Source organism: Amblyomma americanum, chromosome 2 (genome assembly GCF_052857255.1).
Source record: "Amblyomma americanum isolate KBUSLIRL-KWMA chromosome 2, ASM5285725v1, whole genome shotgun sequence".
NCBI classification, from domain to species: Eukaryota; Metazoa; Arthropoda; class Arachnida; order Ixodida; family Ixodidae; genus Amblyomma; species Amblyomma americanum.
The window spans coordinates 156,075,382-156,093,928 of record NC_135498.1 but is presented as its reverse complement, the minus strand read 5'-3'; the positions used below and the strand labels follow the sequence as shown (position 1 = coordinate 156,093,928).

At 45.3% G+C, this 18,547-nt stretch overlaps 1 protein-coding gene across 1 annotated transcript; it reads right to left on the bottom strand.

The window, feature by feature from the left end:
• Positions 1 to 1,201: 1,201 nt before the first annotated feature.
• Positions 1,202 to 16,171, bottom strand: LOC144119187 (uncharacterized). The gene is made up of 6 exons (XM_077651874.1): positions 15,856 to 16,171; positions 14,993 to 15,114; positions 13,417 to 13,522; positions 11,544 to 11,626; positions 6,899 to 7,109; positions 1,202 to 2,517 (listed from the first exon to the last, which is right to left on the bottom strand). Exons 1-6 carry the CDS (start codon positions 16,046 to 16,048, stop codon positions 2,399 to 2,401), a joined length of 834 nt encoding a protein of 277 aa, XP_077508000.1. The 5' UTR covers positions 16,049 to 16,171; the 3' UTR covers positions 1,202 to 2,398.
• Positions 16,172 to 18,547: the final 2,376 nt, after the last annotated feature.

The following is an 18,547-nucleotide window of genomic DNA, read 5'->3' as shown; positions in this document are numbered from 1 at the left end:
GCTCCTTTGTTACTGAGAGACGTGCAGCCCACCGTATTTAGTATCTATATCAGTTTATAGAATCCCCACTATACGGTTACCCTTGTGGCCCAGCAAATTTTGGCTACGTCGTCGAGTTACGTGCACTAGAGAGCTTTCTCTGCCTGCAAGCTTCTGTAAAGTGCATGTATTTTGGCACCATGTAGCCACAATTTGTTGGTCCACAGCGCCGAGGGTAACCAGGTTTTCGAAATTATAAAAACTGATATGGATATTACTTATTTGGGAGGGGGGGGGGGGGGAGGGGTTGCGCCTACACGCCTTTCAAGAATTACGGAACCTAACAGAAAGAGTTAAAAATTAACTATCAGTGTCAGTTAACCAGCGTGCTAGTTAGCTATTTTAGCTATATATTCGGCTGTATTACACCACTGGTTATGCTATGCCAAAAGAAGCAATCTTTAATAGCTGACAAATCCTATTTTTTGAAAGTTTTTAAATTGTTAGATGACACACTTTACACGAACACGCACACACGAACGCATGCACGTGCACACGCGTACACGCGCGCACACGCACGCACACACACACTCACGCGCGCGCGCGCGCACACACACACACACACACACTATCTACTATTATCCATCGCGTAACCTAGGGGCGCGTGGACCACGTTAAAGTCTCTAGCCCGCCCGCGCTAAAGGAGCGAAGAAGGAGGGTGTGCCCGCAGCGTATGCCAATTAACGAAATTGACAATTTTGAAAAACTGTAGAAAGTTTTAGGGTGAAACACTTACGGCACTAGTGCAACTGCCAAAACCTTGCTGTTTGTCTTTTTTCTGCGATTGTAGGTTCATCCTACCCTTACAAAAATCGGTGTGTTGTTTTAGTGATCGTTTCGTGGACTTCCGTCAACACAGTCAATAACATGGCAACAAAATGGCTATGCAACTTATTGTTGCCAAATTCTTGCATATTGGCACACTTTTTTTGTTGACCATCTGTTGAAACCTGTTGAGTTGAGAAGTTGTTGCCCTTTTGTTGATGCACACAGAAAGATAATCTTGTTGATCCCCTGTTCAACCATTGTTGAGTTGAGAAGTTGTTGCCCTTTTGTTGATGCACACAGAAAGATAACTTTGTTGATCCCCTGTTCAACCGTTGTTGATGCACACAGAAAGGCAATCCTGCTGGAAGGACATATATATGCAAATGAGGATTGTGGCACACGTTCCTGCATGCACATCAAGATGTACAAGAAAAAAATGTTAAAAATTGTTTTATTTGTAAGATATCACAGGTGCCTGACTAGAACTGAAGTTATAATTAAGAAATAAACTAATTAAAAATTATATGTCACAGCAGGTGAATGTTGCTGCCGGCCCATTACAGTAGAACCCCGCTGTTATGTTCTTCACTGCACATTTTTTCGGCTGCTGCTCGGTTTCATCCAGTCCCAGCAATATCTCCCAAAGGATCCAATTTATTGGGAACCCCACTGTTATGTTGTAGGTGTGAAACCATTCCAGAATATGTCGCAACATGGCACCCCGAACCCGTCTGGGCAATGCGCGCCAACCGCCACTTTTACTTTTGACAAGTCTTGGCCAGGCTTTGCTATGCAAGTGGCTGCAAGAAGCCGCACAAGAGCTGGAGAGGTCGCCACTAGATCGCCATCTGCCCCGTGAACATCGAACAATGTAACTGCAATTTTTGTCGTGCTTTGATGGCATCAAGAAAGTGGAAGGCGCTTCCCCTTGAGCAAAAACTGGACGAACTAAACACAGTCGACAGGCAGCCAGCACGGAATATAGTCCAGAATGCCAAGACCTTGGTCTGCCTCCCTCAACGCTTAACAGCATTGTTTCGAAGCATGCCGATAGAAGCGAATGCCGTGATGTTTGGCCCGAAAGCTAAGCAGGCTGGTGGCGCCAAGTATGGATGACTACGTCGTCGTGGATGCTGCCGTAGTGATGTCGGGGTGCCAAAGCATGATCGAAATCGTTGCGAACTCGGTCGCGAGTGAAGCCGCTGACTGAGATGATGATGAACAGCACGAGCCGCATGATTCCGGGGAGTTGGCAGATACAAGTTTTGGAGAAGCCATCGTGGCTCTGGACCACCTGCGCAGGGACGTCGCACCTCAAAGCTACGCTGACAACAATGCGGCCTTCCAGGCTATTAGAAATGCGTGGTGCTTTCCAGCGAGCGAAAGAAACAGCAATCCATCATTCTCGATTTTTTATGTGGAAATAAATAGTTTTAAAGTCAAAGCTGCACTGTTTTCATTAATTTTCGGAGCTTTCCTCACTATTGCAGTTTCCCGGCTGTTATGTGGTTTTTTTTCCCCGGTCTGGTGAAGAACATATGAACGGGGTTCCATGTAATGAGGCGTGTCACATGGCGTGCGACGCTATTTTTCAGATGGCCTGCTCTGGCGTTGCTGCTGCCGGGCCATTGTTGAGGCGAGCCAGGTAGCTCGCCAGGCTATTCTTGATTAGAGCTGCACTTGCATCTGGGAACTTCCTGCATGTAAAGCCTGAAAACAAAATAGCAAACTGATGTTGAACAAGTAAAAAATCTTGTGCCAAAGCACTTGATGTGTGGTATCGCCCTCACATTTCTGCAACATTCATATATGCCTTTGCCAAATCAACTTGTCCTATCCTTTTCCTTATCTGTACAGTAAATCTTGTTTGCTCCATAAAACTATGGACCTCCTCCATGTTTGTAAACAAACGAGGTGGCGCTGCAGTCGCTACCGAGCTCGTGGTAGGCAAAAGGTCGGGGAGTGGCGTCGCGGATAGGTGTTGAGCGTGGGTTTTCAAGGCTTGTAGGCGCGTTTCCAGTTTCTGCGAATCATAGCAATGGTCGATGCTTCCAACTTAGTAATTTGTTGAAGTACACGAGCTCGCGTTGGCCACGTGCGGCCTATAAAGAGAAATAGTTTGCCACTGTATTGTATATATGTTTAGTAGCAAACATGTAGAAAGCGTTCCTGCCGTTTATTTATGCGCTAGCCATTGAATAAAACAAGTTTTAACACTCTGCACTAGCCGGAATGATTTTACTTCGGGACAATAGTGAGGGGAAGTGCTGGCCTTGTTTCGTCGGAGCAGACATGCGCTCATCGTCTGCTGTCATACGTACGTGTCGCGCTGTGCGAAAAGTGGTGACAGCGTCGTGTCCCTGATCTCCTGTCTCGCTTAGCGCTGTTTTTAGCCGCATGACCACACACCAGCCAGGCCGACTTGTCCTCTTGTTAAGCTGGTCGATTTGGTGAAAATTTTTGATTTCTAGAATTATTTTCTTTCCTATCCCTGAAGTCGTTTCGTGACGAAAAATTATAGCAAAATATTGAGTACAAATTTATAAATTACGCTTTTTAGAAGTGTGGTCGTCAAAAATTGTGAGGTAATTTCTTTGATTTCAGTGCCGCATTTCTTTGACCAAAGCGAAAGCGAAGATGCCATAAACGAGGGAATAAACTTTAAGGTTCGTTTTGTGACCTCACATTTTCTGCGACTGGATCACTCACCTTCTTAATTCGCATGAAAATCAAATGATTCCATTTGTCGCAAACTATTCCTGAGACATTGAGGAGCGTAATAAATCTCTCGATTTTTTTCCCTACACGTGCAGTACTGTGTTAGTTATTTCTTGTAAGAAACGTTTTCATGTAACTATGCACGCATAAGTACTGATCATATAGAAAAAGAACTAATCGCGTCATCGTACAGAACAGGGCTTTATGTACATGCTGGCATGAAAAAACTGCGCACTATCTAGTCAATTATTTGAGGCCTTGGGGGACTTGACGACGGTGTTAATTATAATTACCCAGAACTACACCAGGTATAGGTATAAATAAAAGGAATTACTGAAACTAGCGTAGGAATTTCATATTTGCACCAAGTTTAGTTACATATCGCATGCATGAATAACGAAAACACTTTTCATTGCCGCGTCCCCTCTCAATCTCGCCACGTGTCTGTTAGTAGCACGCCTGCGGCTGCTTCGTTCCAAACAAGCTTCGCGATCATGTACTACCTCATGAAACTTGACACATGCATGATGCAATGAAAAAGCATATGGCGTTTAGCACACTTAAGGTACGCTATTCTAAGCACATCAACGCGACCGCGCAAGATTGACACAACTTACCAGACTTCTTTCTACTCGAATGAAATAATTACGTCGTCATATCAAGAAACAGTTTCAAGTAAATATTAAATGTCATAAAACGCGCCATTAAAACATGCTGTGCTATTAACAAAAAAAAACGCATTCCTTGGGGGCGAGTGAACCTGTCGGCGCCCCGTGCACTCCGGCTCAAGGTGATAAGTACGTGTGCAGCTGCATATGTCTTTTTTTTTTTCCTTGTGCAATTATCAGCCTACTATCCTGAAGTTCAGGTGAATGAACGCAGTAACTTGCATGCTATTAAGTGCATTGAGTGTCAGTGCCTATCGACTCCCAGACTTCGCGCTTTACTACCGTGGCCCAATGCCTGTTAGCCAGTTTCCGAATGCGGTATTTATGCGCGAGAAACCTATCGAGGCTAAATTAATATTTTTTATGCTACTACGCGGATCCAGCAGTGACGCACCTGGTCAATACATGCTGTTTCTGCAGTGCACAGGCTTGAAGCAGCCGCCGGTAGCTGCGGCAGCTGCGGTAGACGTGGGCAAGCGGAACCTGTTTTGCCTACCATGCGAAAGTCGCTGCTAACATCAGCGCCACCGCATCTTCGCGACGTCGCGGGGTGAAGGAGGTCCATAAGCAATGATATAATGAATACAGCCATATCCCTCTCGAATGTGCAGTGTGAAGCTATTGCTAATAAGGGCAAATATAATAAGTTACTTCATGCAGTTTAACAGATACGTGTCACAATAGTGGGAGCAGTATTCTTGTATGCGTGCATGCAATCTGCAATTTCAAGGCATTCAGCAATGACATTTCTCATTCTTTCCTATTCTTTTCTTTTTTTACATACCATTTGGTTTATGCTTTATGGGTGTTTAATGTCCGAAAGCGAGACAGGTTATGAGAGGCGCCGCTGTGAAGGAATCCGGAAATTTCGACCACCTGGAGTTCTCTAATGTGCACCAACATTGCACAGTACATGTGCACTAGCCTTTAGAATTGCGCCTCCATCGAAATTTGACCGCTGCGGTCAGGATCGAACCAGCGTCTTTCGGGTCAGCAGCCGAACGCCGTAGCCACTCAGCCACCACGGCGGCCACATACCATTTGGTGAGGTCTTGCTATATGCTTTGTGTTAGGTGTGCGCGAATATTAGAAAATCAGTTTGATTTGGATTGGCTTATGGGGTTTAATGTCCCAAAGCGAGTCAGGCTATGAGAGACGCCGCAGTGAAGGGATCCGGAAATTTTGACCACCTGGGGTTCTTTAACGTGCACTGACATCGCACCGTTCACGGGCGTCTACAATTTCGCCTCCATCGAAACTAGACCGCCACAGCCAGGATCAAACCCGCGTCTTTCGGGTCAGCAGTTGAGCACCATAACCACTCAGCCATTGCGGCCGGTAGACTATTATAAAATATCGAACAAGTCAAATAGTGTATTTTGGAAATTATTTGAACCGGATCGAATTGGCTATGAACTTTCGAACAGCTTTTGAACAATTGGCATAATGTTCAAATAAGGCTTGGCATGGTATATTCCCTCAATGATTGTTCTTTCAAAGAACAGGGCACACTAATGCTGGGTACCATCCTGCGGTGATCAATATCTGCGTGATGAAGGGTCTAGTGCCACTACATGGTCCTTTCGTGTGGTAGCATTCGTAATGCTCATACATGACCTCTAAGACACGACAACACGGCTAGGCTTCGCCAAGTTTAACAGCCATGGAGGCCATGACTAATATATGCTTCTGCCCCTCTCATGCCCTTAGCTGTGGCTCTGGTTTATTCTCTATCACTGTCAATAAGAAAATAATTTTTGTACACGCATAACTTGACGTTCATAGAGTTAACATAATGAATTCGTGTTGCAGCACCTTAGTGGAGATCAGTGCTGCGTAATTAACAGCTATAGCTTTAACTCCGTAAGTTAGAATCGTGCTGCAGCGCTGCCGCTCACTGAAATTTTGTTCGGCCAAAGGGGGAGGAGCTCATGTCGAGCCGCCCTGTAGTGTGTGCGTGTGTGTGCACGCACGCACGCACGCACACACGCGCGCACACACACACACACACACACACACACACACACAAACATAACACACACACAGGGTCTCGGTTCTGGAAGTCTTGATACCTTAGGTAGCATAAGAGGGCTCTCGCACAGTTTCCGCCCTCGCCGTTGGATGATGTTCCACGTCACACTCGCGGTAATAAAAGACGTGCTACGTCCGCCGGTATGACGAGGGTGGCGCATGTGAACACTGTCGAGGTTCGCTTACACGCAATAAACAAATTACCCACGAGAGCAGCAGATTGGACAGCCGTCGCCGTAGCTCAATTGCAGTGGCACCGCGAGAAATTTTGTTCGAGGGGGCTCATGTTGTCAAATTTCGGGGGGGACTGAAGGCCCATAAGCACCCCCCCCCTCGCTACGCCCCTGCTGCCGCTATCACATCAATGTTTAACGCTATTCTTCCGTTTGGTCCGATTATTTGCACAAGTAGCAAATATTGCCACAAATATTCTATTTGTTTTAAACTCGGTAGGCCAGTTACACTACTCATGTTCAATTTAAAAGAGTACCATCTGTTTCTCTAGTTTGGATTCCTGTTTTGTTTGCAAAAAAATCTCAAGTGCTTTCAACCTAGGATATTGGATTTTTTTACCCTCAGCACTAGAGTTCTAAACTCTAAATGAGCAATATGGATTTATAAAAAGTATTTTAGATGGCTTCCTACATAAAGATATGTCTGAAAAGGACACTTACCAATTACTGCCGAGACCTTCTCTTGGTCCAGAGACCCGCGTTTGGAGTGTGTGCGAGTGTTCTGCTGCCCGAAGAGAGAGCTGCCCTGCAGCTCCTCAGGCGAAAACAGATGGCGGAGCAGTGCACGGGCATACTTCCCAGGCCCACTGTTTGAATGGTTCAACAGCCCGAGCACCGATTTATCAACAAGAACGCCACCACCAATATCAACCTGCAAAGACAAAGCATGTTCCACCTTTGTGACAAAAGCATTCTTAAGACAGCAAAAGAGAAGAGAACAAAGTTTTATAGAAGGCCTTGTTTTACAGTGACCACACAGAAACTGCTACCTAATAATGAAACATGCTCCTGCTATGGGGTTGTGCCATAAGATACAGTATAATTGGCTTATTTATTTACAATACTGCTAGTCTCAATACGAGACCATAGGAGGTGGGCAATCATACAATACAAAGTTCAAAACAATAAAGCGAAATTGCTTCCAGAGGATGAACAGAAAGGAAACTTTGAAAATAGATGTTATATAATACTAGTAGGCAGGTTACCAAAGAATACCTTAAAAATTCAGAGCAGCAGAAAAAAAGAAAACAAAGAGAGCAGCATTCTTGTTAGTAAGCATGCTAGAAAAAGAAGGTAACAGGTCACAATGGTCCACACAACCATCTGTAAAAATAACATGTCAAGAAATGGCAACACAAGTAATGGCTGCACAGTCATCTGGTAGAATGTAGGACTATGACCACTTTACTGATTTTTGTTGAATCCTAATCTAGAGGTGAAGGAAGATAGTGATAGTGAGTACGCACTAGTAATCAATGGATTGAGGTAATTCCATTTGCTGATGGCTAAAGTAAAGAAAGAATGCTTGAGAATGTTGGTTTGACTTGAGTATTCAGTCAGCGTATGTGCATGCTTGTGCCGGGATTGCAGTGAGTGTCAGAAGGATGCATATTTAGACACATTTACACTATAGCTGCTGCATGATAATTGGTATAAAAACTTCAGGTGAGATTCTTTTCCCCTAGGTGATAGTGATGGAAGCCAGCTAATGCGGTAGTATCAGTAGGGGAGTCAGAGGGTTTGTATTTGTTATGAATGAACCTTGCAGCTTTTCGTTGCATTCTCTCAAGCTGAGTGACGTCAGTGATTGATTGTAGGAACCAAAGAGTGCTTGCATATTGTAAAATCACTCTTACAAGGGCAGTAGGCAAAAGAGCTTTGTATTTTGAGGGGCTAATCATAAGCATCTTCTGAGGAAGAACAGCTTTCACAAGGTGGCGGAATATAAACATGGCTCAAAATATAAATAATTCAAATATCAATAACATAAAAAGAGTCAAATGTGATGAACTGGTCATTACAAAAGCCTAACTTGCATCCAGAGATTATGTAGCAAAATAGAAAAACAAATTTAGGAGCACCTTTTGAGGTAAAAGCAGCCCAAGAGCAACAACGTACAAATTAAATCAGTCAACAGTAGCACTGAGCTCCCATTTAAAAGCATATGACAAAAAAAAGAACGCTCAAAGCGAGACATGACATGACCTCGAAAGCAATTCAGCAAACACCCCCCCAAGGTGCTCCTCTACTGAGCCAGAGTACCCAGGTTCGAACCGGACCTTGGGCGGCTGCGTTTCATTGGAGGTTAAATGCAAAGGCGCCCGTGTGCTGGTAGGTAGGTGAAAACTTTACTGATGAGCCTCATGGATGAGATAATGCCAAGGGTTGGTCTGGCTCTTGATCCCGGGTGGTGGCCAACAGTCCATGACGTGCGGCGACCTCTCCAGCCCACTCTACCAGCCACCTTTGTGAGGCCGGTTCGAAGCTGGAGGCCGCGATCTCCCAACCCTCTATGTCCGTGAGGTTCCAGCGAGGTGATGGTTGGAATTCTCGGCAGAGATATAAAATGTGGTCAAAGTTGGCTCTCGGAGCCCCACAAAGAGAGCATTCAGGTCTGTATTGGCCTGGGTGGATAAGGGCTAACAAAGCCGGTGAAAGGAATGTGCGAGCCTGGAGCTGTCTCCAGGTCTTTTGTTGTTCTTTCGAGGGAGATGTTTGGTGGCGGATAGACGAGTCTTTGCTCCCTGTAATGGAGGGTTATTTCTTGATAGGTGACGAGCCGGTCCCTAGCGCTACCCCGGTCTGTGGTGTGGTCTGCTCGGTTGACGTACGCTCGAGCAAGAGAGTGAGCCACTTCGCCGCCGGGGTTGCCTGCATGGGCTGGCACCCAAACTATCTGAACGGGGTTGGGGTTCTGTGGAGCAAGAATTGATAATTTTTCGGGTGGTAGAATGAATCTGTCCCCGTGCAAAATTCGTGATTGCTGTTTTAGAGTCACTCAGAATGAGTGTGGAAGCAGAGGAAGAAATGGCAAGCGCTATGGCTGCTTCTTCGGCTTCAAGTGAGGTTGTTGTGTTGGTCGAGCACAAGGCTATGTGTTTGAGGTCATGTGATGCTACAGTGATGGCAGAGGCCGAATTGTGGATGTACTCAGCCGCGTCCGCGTAGACGGCGTCCCTTGACACGGGCTACACGTCTGGCCTGGTTGTGAACTGGGTGTATGTTTTTGGACAGAGGGTCAACTACGAGTCTGTCCCTGATGTGTGTTGGGATGGTGTGGGAGTTGTTGGGGGGTGGACCTGTAGGCCGAATCATTAGAGCGGCGGGAATGGGTCTACCTGTATTTGTGGAGGAGAGTCTGTTGATCTGAGCCGTGCAATGAGCTTCAGTTAGTTCTTGTAGTGTACTGCGTACTGCCATGCATACGAGATGGGTGGTGGGAGCTCGTTGTGGGAGATTTAAGGCTGCCTTGTATGCCTGTCTTATTACTGCATTTACCTTCTCCTCTTCCACCTTTGTGAGGTAGAGGTAGGGAAGGGAGTAAACCATGCCTCGGGTCATGCTCACGCATGCCTTGGTGCTTGTTGGCTATTCTAATCAATCAGATGGTTTGATGTGTCCTGATTGTTAGTTGGGAGATGGTCCCATGTGCTGTGTGATCTCAGTGCACATTAAAGGTCCCCAAGTGGTAGAAATTATTCTAGAGCCCTCCACTACAGCACCTCTTTCTTCCTTTTTTCTTTCCGTCCCTCCTTTATTCCTTCCCTGATAGCACAGTTCAGGTTTCCCCCAAGAAGTGAGACAGATACTGTGCCATTTCCTCTCCCCAAAAACCATTTTCAAAAAGAAAAAAATACCTGTTCAGAAAACATGGCAAATATATTCCTTAGAGTGCTAGCATTAGTGACTGCCCTTTTGCCAAGAAACAGATGGCTGGTCAATACATTTACCTTTCTTTCTGGGAACACGGAAAGCTTCAAGCCACAGACAACCCTCCGGCACCTTGTGTACTTGAAAAACAAGCACCAAAGACCATGCATGGAAGCATGGAAGGAACGGGCACCCGGCATCATTTACAAACTCAACTATGCTGACTGATCCATTAAACCCTTCTGACACAATTTATTGTTTTTAATAAATTTGTGACACCACTTATTGTTTTTAAATCTGTAAGAAAATATTTGAAGAAATATTTTTCCACCTAAATGGTATACAATACCCTTAATAAAGACAATTAGTTTTCCAGCGTACGATATTAGCAGCTGATCTTTTGTGGGGATGTCAAAAATTTCATTCAAAATGTCATGGCTAATGGAAATGGTACCATCGAAATGCAATTTATCAAATTAATACCATAAAAATTGCAAAAATATTTTCAATTTAGTATGTATGCATTATGCTTATAATTATGAAAGAAAAATTACAGGATTGCACTTAAGTCTGCTTAAAAGTTTCACATTTCCATTTCTTTTCTTTCTCCCTCAATTTCACATTTTTAAAAATTTCTTGCCTTTTATTTCATTTATTTATTGTTTTTCATTTTATTTTTATTCTAAGTAAGCCTTCTCATAAATTTATATAAACTTTCTTTAAATCAGTCACGCAAAACCTGCTTCAAACACAGCATTTACAGATATTAATTCAATTAAATTATTTAAATAATAAAATTCATCAACCAAACTATTTTTCACTTCAAGACCTACTCACGCACTACCTAACACAATCAAGCTTTTCCAGATTTATCTTCACACGACATAATCATGCAGACAAAATTTGCAGACACTTTTTGCTGACGCGATGTAACCATATAGTGCTTTCGCATTTAAAAAAGTGATGTTACTTTTGGTGGTAGATTATATGCCTCCAAAAAGATATCAAACAAGCTGCAACATTCACTGTTTCGCAAAATATAGCTTACTGCATTCGCTACATGACATAAGAAACCACCTTATTTGAAACATGAAGTATGCAAAACTTACCTGAAACAAGGAAATCACAACTAGGCGCAGCAGTCTCAGAAAAAGCTATGAGTTCGCTTTGTGCACAATTGTGTGCAAAGCATGCTAAAGGGTTATTCACATTCCTTTGGTATCCAGTTACATGTTTAAAAGGGACACAAAGTTATGACAGCAATCTGTGAGTGAACCTCAAATGTCATCATTATCCCTGAAAATAGCTGTGGAGCACTGCCGAGCTTTGTCTAGTCCGAATGCCACCTGATCAAAATCCAGTTGCAATGAGTCTGTCTAGTAGAAATATGAGAATGCCTACACACTGATGGTGACAAGTGAACAAGCACACATACCTTATCGGCTGGCGTGCAGGGACCAGGACTTTTTTCGAATTTGGCCATCATCCCCTTCAGCCTTTTCACCATCTTGTATGCATCTGCAACAAGCACAGAAATGGAATCATTGCCAAGTTAATCAGTGCACACGAGTTCAGCTGATTACATTCACAGTGCTAATAGGGTTGAGGGCGGCATTTTGTTTTCTTGTATTTTGAAATTTCTTCATTGAATAACTCCCATTCCTTTGCATTCCCTTAATTCTTTATGAGTCAGTATCTGCATGACAAAGAATCCATCTGAAGTATAACCGGCATCCATTCAAGCAGTTTTTTGCACCCCATTAAGAAAATTTTTACCAGCACAATGTATTACAGTTTATGGCACGCAATTCCTCATTCTCTGGCATATCTATTGAATTTCCTGAAGAAATGGTATCAAAGCTACGCATGTAGACAACATGAAGTATGTCTGCACTGCATGAAGTGAGTTTGCCCAGTTCCCTTTGAGGCAGCTGTGTTCAGCAGTAAATGTTACTAGCAGTCTGTTCGATTCGCCTGCAGTACATGAGCTGTTTCTCATAGTCGTACATGAACTGTTCCTCATCGGTTTCAGCAGTGCAACACAGTGCCCTCTGCAAGAAGCCATTTGTTTAAAAAATGCAGACACTATGCAGGTTCAGATAAGGAAACATTCAGGTAAACCTTCTTATTGGAGAGTGCCAGAACGGTGGAGCCAGTGCAAATGTGGCAGCAGATTATGCAGCTTGCGTGTTAGGACAAAAAGTAAAAAACACATCATTGAGAACAATGCCCAAGTTGCAGCTATGCTTACATGGGACGACTAAATGCAAGCAAACGCGTGCACCATACTGGCACTTCAGTCATATTCAGAAAAACCGCACGTGTGTTTCATGCTAGCTGCCATGCAATACGCATGCACCCAGGCTGTCTCACGGCAACATTCATTGCAATGTGCTGTTTGAAAATTCCTCACGCAGTTTGGGATGTTGGCAGCTGTTGATATGGGCAGCACACAGATGGCTGCAATTTGCCAGCAACGCTAAAACTAGCAGACAACCAGACCTGCACCCGAACTGCCAGAACTGGTGCTCAGAAATATGAGACTTCCAAATTCAAAGGCTTCAAGGACCTGTACGCACCCTCATCGTTTGGTCAAAGGCCAGTTTCAGTGACCTAGTTTCTGCTTTTTAACACAATAGCGTTAAAGACTCCGTTTCCCAAAAAATCCGATGTCAGCGTTGTGAGCGAAAAATCACAGGCATGGCTCTGGCAGGTGGTGGCTGCCAGCTGACATGACCAGACACTGATCCGACATAGAGTTGTGCAACGTCATGAGACCATGTAACATGGCTGATTTGGCAGGAGCTGCGAAGTCGTGCTCCTTATTTCAGATGGGAAGTCATGGGGTATGAACCCTCCAGGACCCTTGCATTCGGAGTCTGACATGCTACCTCTAGGCCACACAGACACGTCCATATGACCTGGTTAAGCAGGGCTTCATATCTGTCTGTGGGTCTTTCACATAATGTGGTAGCTTACAAGTGCATGCTGAAGAGTATGTGCGAGTATGTGTGAAGCGCATGTACGCGAACGAGAATCTGCAAGGGAATCCGCAGATGGAAGCCACTAAAGCTGTCGCATCATACCCTTAAAGGCGGAGCTTAAGTGACCTGTAAGGAATGCATTTTGATTATTAACTCAGAAGGTTCTATAAGAACCTTCAGAGTTGCCCTTCGACAACAAGGGTACAGAAGCATGATAGATGTCGTGGCAGAAAGTGAATGCCTGTGCTTAAAATAGATTGAAAAAATTAGACACCACGTGCTGAGCCACTGAGACAACATAACGCACTGATGAAAACTATTTACCAACTGTAGTCTCTGCTGACTCCAGTTTCCTTTTCAGCACCTCATTCTCTGCAGTCAACTCCGCAATTTTCGCCAGGAGTTCAGGCATTTCCAGTGCGGCACTTTGCTGCATTACATAAGGGGGAGCAAAATCAAGGCCAAAAGAGAGAAAGAATAGACTCATAAAAAAGAACAGTAAGAAAAAAAACAGTATATAGCAGTTAAATAATCTTGTGACGCGTATACAATGCAAAGTGGAATGCATGGGATCGAAACAGGAAAAACAATGCAAAAGGCATGACATAAAAAAGAAAAGCAACAATAAACAGCTGTTCAAAATGCCAAGGTGAATATGGCGGGAACTTTTTGCCCTCATAAAAAATGGTCGTTTAGTTTATACTGGAATGATTTGCGGTCAGCGCATGATGTGATGGTATTTGGCAGGCCATTCCATAGTGCCATTGCGTCCGGAAAAAATTATGACTTTAGTGCTAAGGTGCGACAGCTGATGCGTGCAATACTATGGTCATAGCTTAGGTGGCTAGACGTCCTGTGCGGGGGTTGTAGCTTTTCGTGTCTCATGCGTGAGTGATAATAGAAATGATGAAGGCAGAGGCAAGATATGATGCAGCGTGACTAGAGTGATGGAATGGCAAGGGAGTGTGTCAGTGCGGTGATACTGGTTTTCCTTGAATAGCAAAGACGTTATAAATTGGATGGCGCGATTCTGTACGGCTTCAAGGTCAGCGGCGAGGTATGCTTGTGATGGGTGCTAAATGGATGATGCATATTCTAGTATAATTGGCAGAATGAATGTTATACATGCTAGTTTTTTATGTCAGGGTAAGCGGCGTTCAAGTTACGGCGCAGGTACCCGAGTGTGCGAGAGGCTGCAGCACAGATGTTTTGAACGTGAGTTACCCATGATAGCGATGGTGTTAGATGGAGGCCAAGATATCTGTAGGATAATGCGGAGTGAATGGAAAATGAGTCAATACTGTATAAATGTCAATAATAATAACAAATGCTTATCATAATTGGTGTCCATTTCTTTTGTGCAGTCATTGCGCTGTTGCTGTTAATATGAAAGTCCGTAACCAACTCGCCCAAATTATTCTATTATGTATGTATTTTGAGAGCAATTGCTAACCAGCTATGATAAGATGCATGCATTAAACGAAAAATAAGCGATAAGAATACACATTTCAGGAAAGACTGGTGACCACCCAATTTAAACCTTCAGTTAACACAACTAAAAACTTCAGAACCTAGCATTTGCAATATCCCTAGATGCACGCACATTTCTTCCACAGCCCTAAGAAAGTAAAAATGTGAATCTGGTTTGCCTTATGGGAGCTTAACGCCGTAAAGCAACTCAGGCTACGAGGGACGCCGTAGTGAAGGTCTCCGGAAATTTCGACCACCTGGGGTTCTTTATCATGCCCCGACATCGCACAGTACACGGGCCTCTAGAATTTCGCCTCCATCGAAATTCGACTGCTGTAGCCGGGATCGAACCCGCGTCTTTTGGGTCAGCATGGATCAGCATGTTTGACACACAATGAATGATGTTTAAAGTAAAGCCAGGAGTTACTACCTGTACAGGTGATGCTGCCCCACTCCCTTGAACACTTGTTGAAGATGCAGTCGCAATCACTTCAGCGCTGGCCGCTGCAGCAACAATTTTTTTTCTCTTCCGCTCAAGAACAGTTGGTTTCCCTGAAACAATGCATAAACAATATTATGCAGCGTGGTGTAATGTTTTGTAAATAGAGATGGTACATAATGCACAAAAGTATGTGATGAATGCCCCTAAAGGGCCTTCGGGTGGCACAAAATATGCTTGCAAGAGAGCCCTCAATCTTGATCTTAAAGCATAGTTTCAAAATCATCTGCACTAAAAACGTCACATCAGATAGCTCTTACAGTGTAGTCATCAGCGCACTAGCCTAGAGTGTTCGAGCGGTGTTCTCCGGAACAAGGGAAGCGAAATTTTAAAGAATGTGCTTAGTTTCAGAGACTGTTTGCACTAATGATATGACGCGAAGCACACAAACGCCATAGAAAATCGTCAAGCCCATAACAGGTGCACAAATATTCTGCTTTGTTAAACTGCTTGAGCACTCCAGCCTGCTTACAGTTATATATGTTTAAAAAAAAATACAGCACAAGGCGCCTTTCATACAACATATGACGACAAAGGAAGTGATATTACATCGCAAGAGTTTCCGATGTGCAAACTTTTCGACCCTAGCGAGTTATCGCGAAAACTGGCAATTTAGGCAACTAAAGAAAGCAACGTAAACAGGCCATTCGCTGGTCCAATTTCTTTGTGCGTTGACTATAGATGGTAAGGACTGGCGAGGTCCTTCTAAAACAAGCTCCAATATGAACTCAACTTACCCAGCGCTTCATTTTTACGTAGTCATGCGCTGGAACGTTGTTACAGACAAAACTTACCGAAAGCAAGCAGCTCCGCCGGTGCAGCATCCTGACCCTCCTCCCAGCGCACCCGAACTTCTTGGCCGCGCAGTTCACTAATGGCGTTCTCCTGGGTTAACAGGCGGATGCCCACAGCGGCATCCTCGATCATTTTCACAGGGTACACGTCCCACTTATTTTCGTCCTTCCACTTCACAAGTATGTGCGTCATTTTCCGGCACAACGTCAATGCAAACTTTCCCGCGGGTCGCTGTGGGTAGACCGACGGGAGTCACGAACAAAGCAACGTCGTCACGACGACAAAGCCCGCCTACGTCTTCCCGCCAACGTCTGCCAAGCCCGCCAATTACCGTCCGCGCTGTGTTGGTCGCTAGAGCGATGAAAGCGTAGAGGGCGCTGGCTGTAAGAGAGTGCTAAAGCTACTATATAGATGCATATAGTAACTGCTCGGTCGCATCGGTCGCGGCGCGGAGATAACACGCACGGCGTCTGCTTCTGTGCCTCATTGGTTTCTGCCGAATCGCGTTGTTTTACGGTCGTGCCATCGTGCAACGTTTACTAAACAAAACTGCGGAGACACGGTGGGCTAAGCGAGTCGGGCATGATCGCCCGCGCATGATGGAAACTCGTAATCGTCTGCCTCGAAATCGAAGAGCTGAAAGTCACAACTCATGGTTTTCGCCAAAGGGCGCTTACGGTGCCATCTGTTGTTTTCGTAAGAAAGCACCACGACGTGAGGTGCGCCGAGGTCAGCATTACAACTGTGCAGGTCATTTGATGACACCACTTCCGCCCTTCGCGGCAATCCGGCGCTGGCGGCTTTCAGTTCGTCAATCTCGGCGAGACGATTACAGAGTTGCATTATACGCGGCTGAATTTGTAGCTGCGCATAATTTTTAGCCGGTTTTGTAACTGGAAGTGGAATCGCTACTATTTCGTCTGGGTTATCACTTGTGTTTTGTATAAAGTTCAGTTCAGCTATTCGCCGAGTGTGATCGGCCAAGCTTCGTCTCCGTGTCAACTACTCATCTGCCAAGTCAGCATGCGCCTCGAAGAACCGATGGGCAGGAAAAGAAAAATTTCTTACGTTTACTGAGCAGTGCCAGCACTAGTGCTGCGGTGCGAGTGATATCACCGCTACAGTGTGCAACAGGCGAACGACTGCCGCATGGTGGACAATTTACAATGTCCCGTAAGCGAGAATTCGGCAGATATCTTTGGGACGCATCCGCTGACGTTCCCTATCGCTCGAAATGCCATTTCCATCGTCGCAGCAAATCTGGCGCACTGCCTGCAAGTCCTGAAGATTCCGAGTACCGTGATTCAGAGTGATTCAGAGGTGACTCTTACCGTCATCTTCTGCCACAGAATTAATGGTGGCAACGCTTATATTCCCAATATTTCAAATAAACAGTGTTGGTGGACTTCCCCAAAATTTTAATCTTTCATTACCTCTTACTTGGCTAGAAGACAGTTCTACATAATGCAGCAACTAACACAAAGCTGTTGGCACAAAAGATATATATTGTCACGGAGTTCTCACGGAGAGACGCTTCAACAGCTGGAGTCGGCAAGAGGAGACGGTAATGGCGGCCGATCCGCGATAGCACGATCGCAACCTCATCGTCTTCGCGGACAGCTTGCGCCACCTGGCAACACTAGGTGGCATTATTCCCCGCTCCGAAAAAGAAGGGCATCGCAGTGGTGCCGCCAGCAGCGTAGGCGCGCTAAGGTTCAGAAGGGAAACAGAGAAGAACGCGAGGAAAACGGAGCACACACAGAGTCACAACGGAGGGCCGCTAAGCCGTTATCGGGCATAGTACGGCTTAAGCCGCACAACGTGCACAATGTCAAAGCTGTTGGGCTGTCGACGTCTCGGTTGCGCGGCACCGTCGGGAACCACTTCATAGGTAACATCACTGATACGCCGTAGCACTTTAGAGGGTCCAAAGTACCGGCAGAGTAGTTTCTCGGACAAGCCCTGGCGGCGGACAGGTGTCCACACCCAAACTTGTTCACCGGGATTGTAGTCGACCTGTCGGTGTCGAAGGTTGTAACGGCGCGCATCAGTGCCCTGCTGCTGGCCGATGTGTACGCGGGCAAGCTGACGGCCTTCTTCAGCGCATTGGGCAATTTCATGAACATCGGGTGCGAGTTGGTCGTCATCGAGGCATGGTAGCATCGCGTCAAGCATGCTCTGGACTTCACGTCCATATACAAGACGAAAGGGAGTAAAGCGTGTAGTCTCCTGGAGGGCCGTGTTGTACGCAAATGTGACGTACGGTAGCACCTCATCCCAAGTTTTGTGCTGAACGTCTACGTACATTGACAGCATGTCCGCAATGGTCTTGTTTAAGCGTTCGGTTAGCCCATTGCTCTGCGGATGATAAGCTGTGGTCTTGCGATGGCTAGTGCAGCTCAACGTAAATATATGGTCGATTAGCTGCGCTGTAAACGCTGTGCCTCTGTCGGTAATAACGCACGAAGGGGCTCCGTGCCGCAAGACGATGTTTTGCATGAAAAAGTCGGCGACCTCTGAAGCTGTGGCACAGGGTATCGCCTTGGTCTCTGCGTAGCGAGTCAAATAGTCAGTAGCGACTATGATCCACTTGTTTCCTGAGAGTGACAACGGAAAAGGACCGAGAAGGTCCATTCCTATTTGATCGAACGGAGAGCGGGGTGTAGTAACGGGCTTGAGAAAACCCGCCGG

Excerpts from the sequence above, each read along its gene's own strand:
- LOC144119187 (XM_077651874.1), bottom strand. The coding sequence starts at position 16,048 with ATGACGCACATACTTGTGAAGTGGAAGGACGAAAATAAGTGGGACGTG. Across the intron at positions 13,523-14,992 it reads GGGCAGCATCACCTGTACAG|CAAAGTGCCGCACTGGAAAT; the intron begins GTAGTAACTCCT and ends TATGTAATGCAG. Across the intron at positions 7,110-11,543 it reads CCTGCACGCCAGCCGATAAG|GTTGATATTGGTGGTGGCGT; the intron begins GTATGTGTGCTT and ends TTGTCTTTGCAG.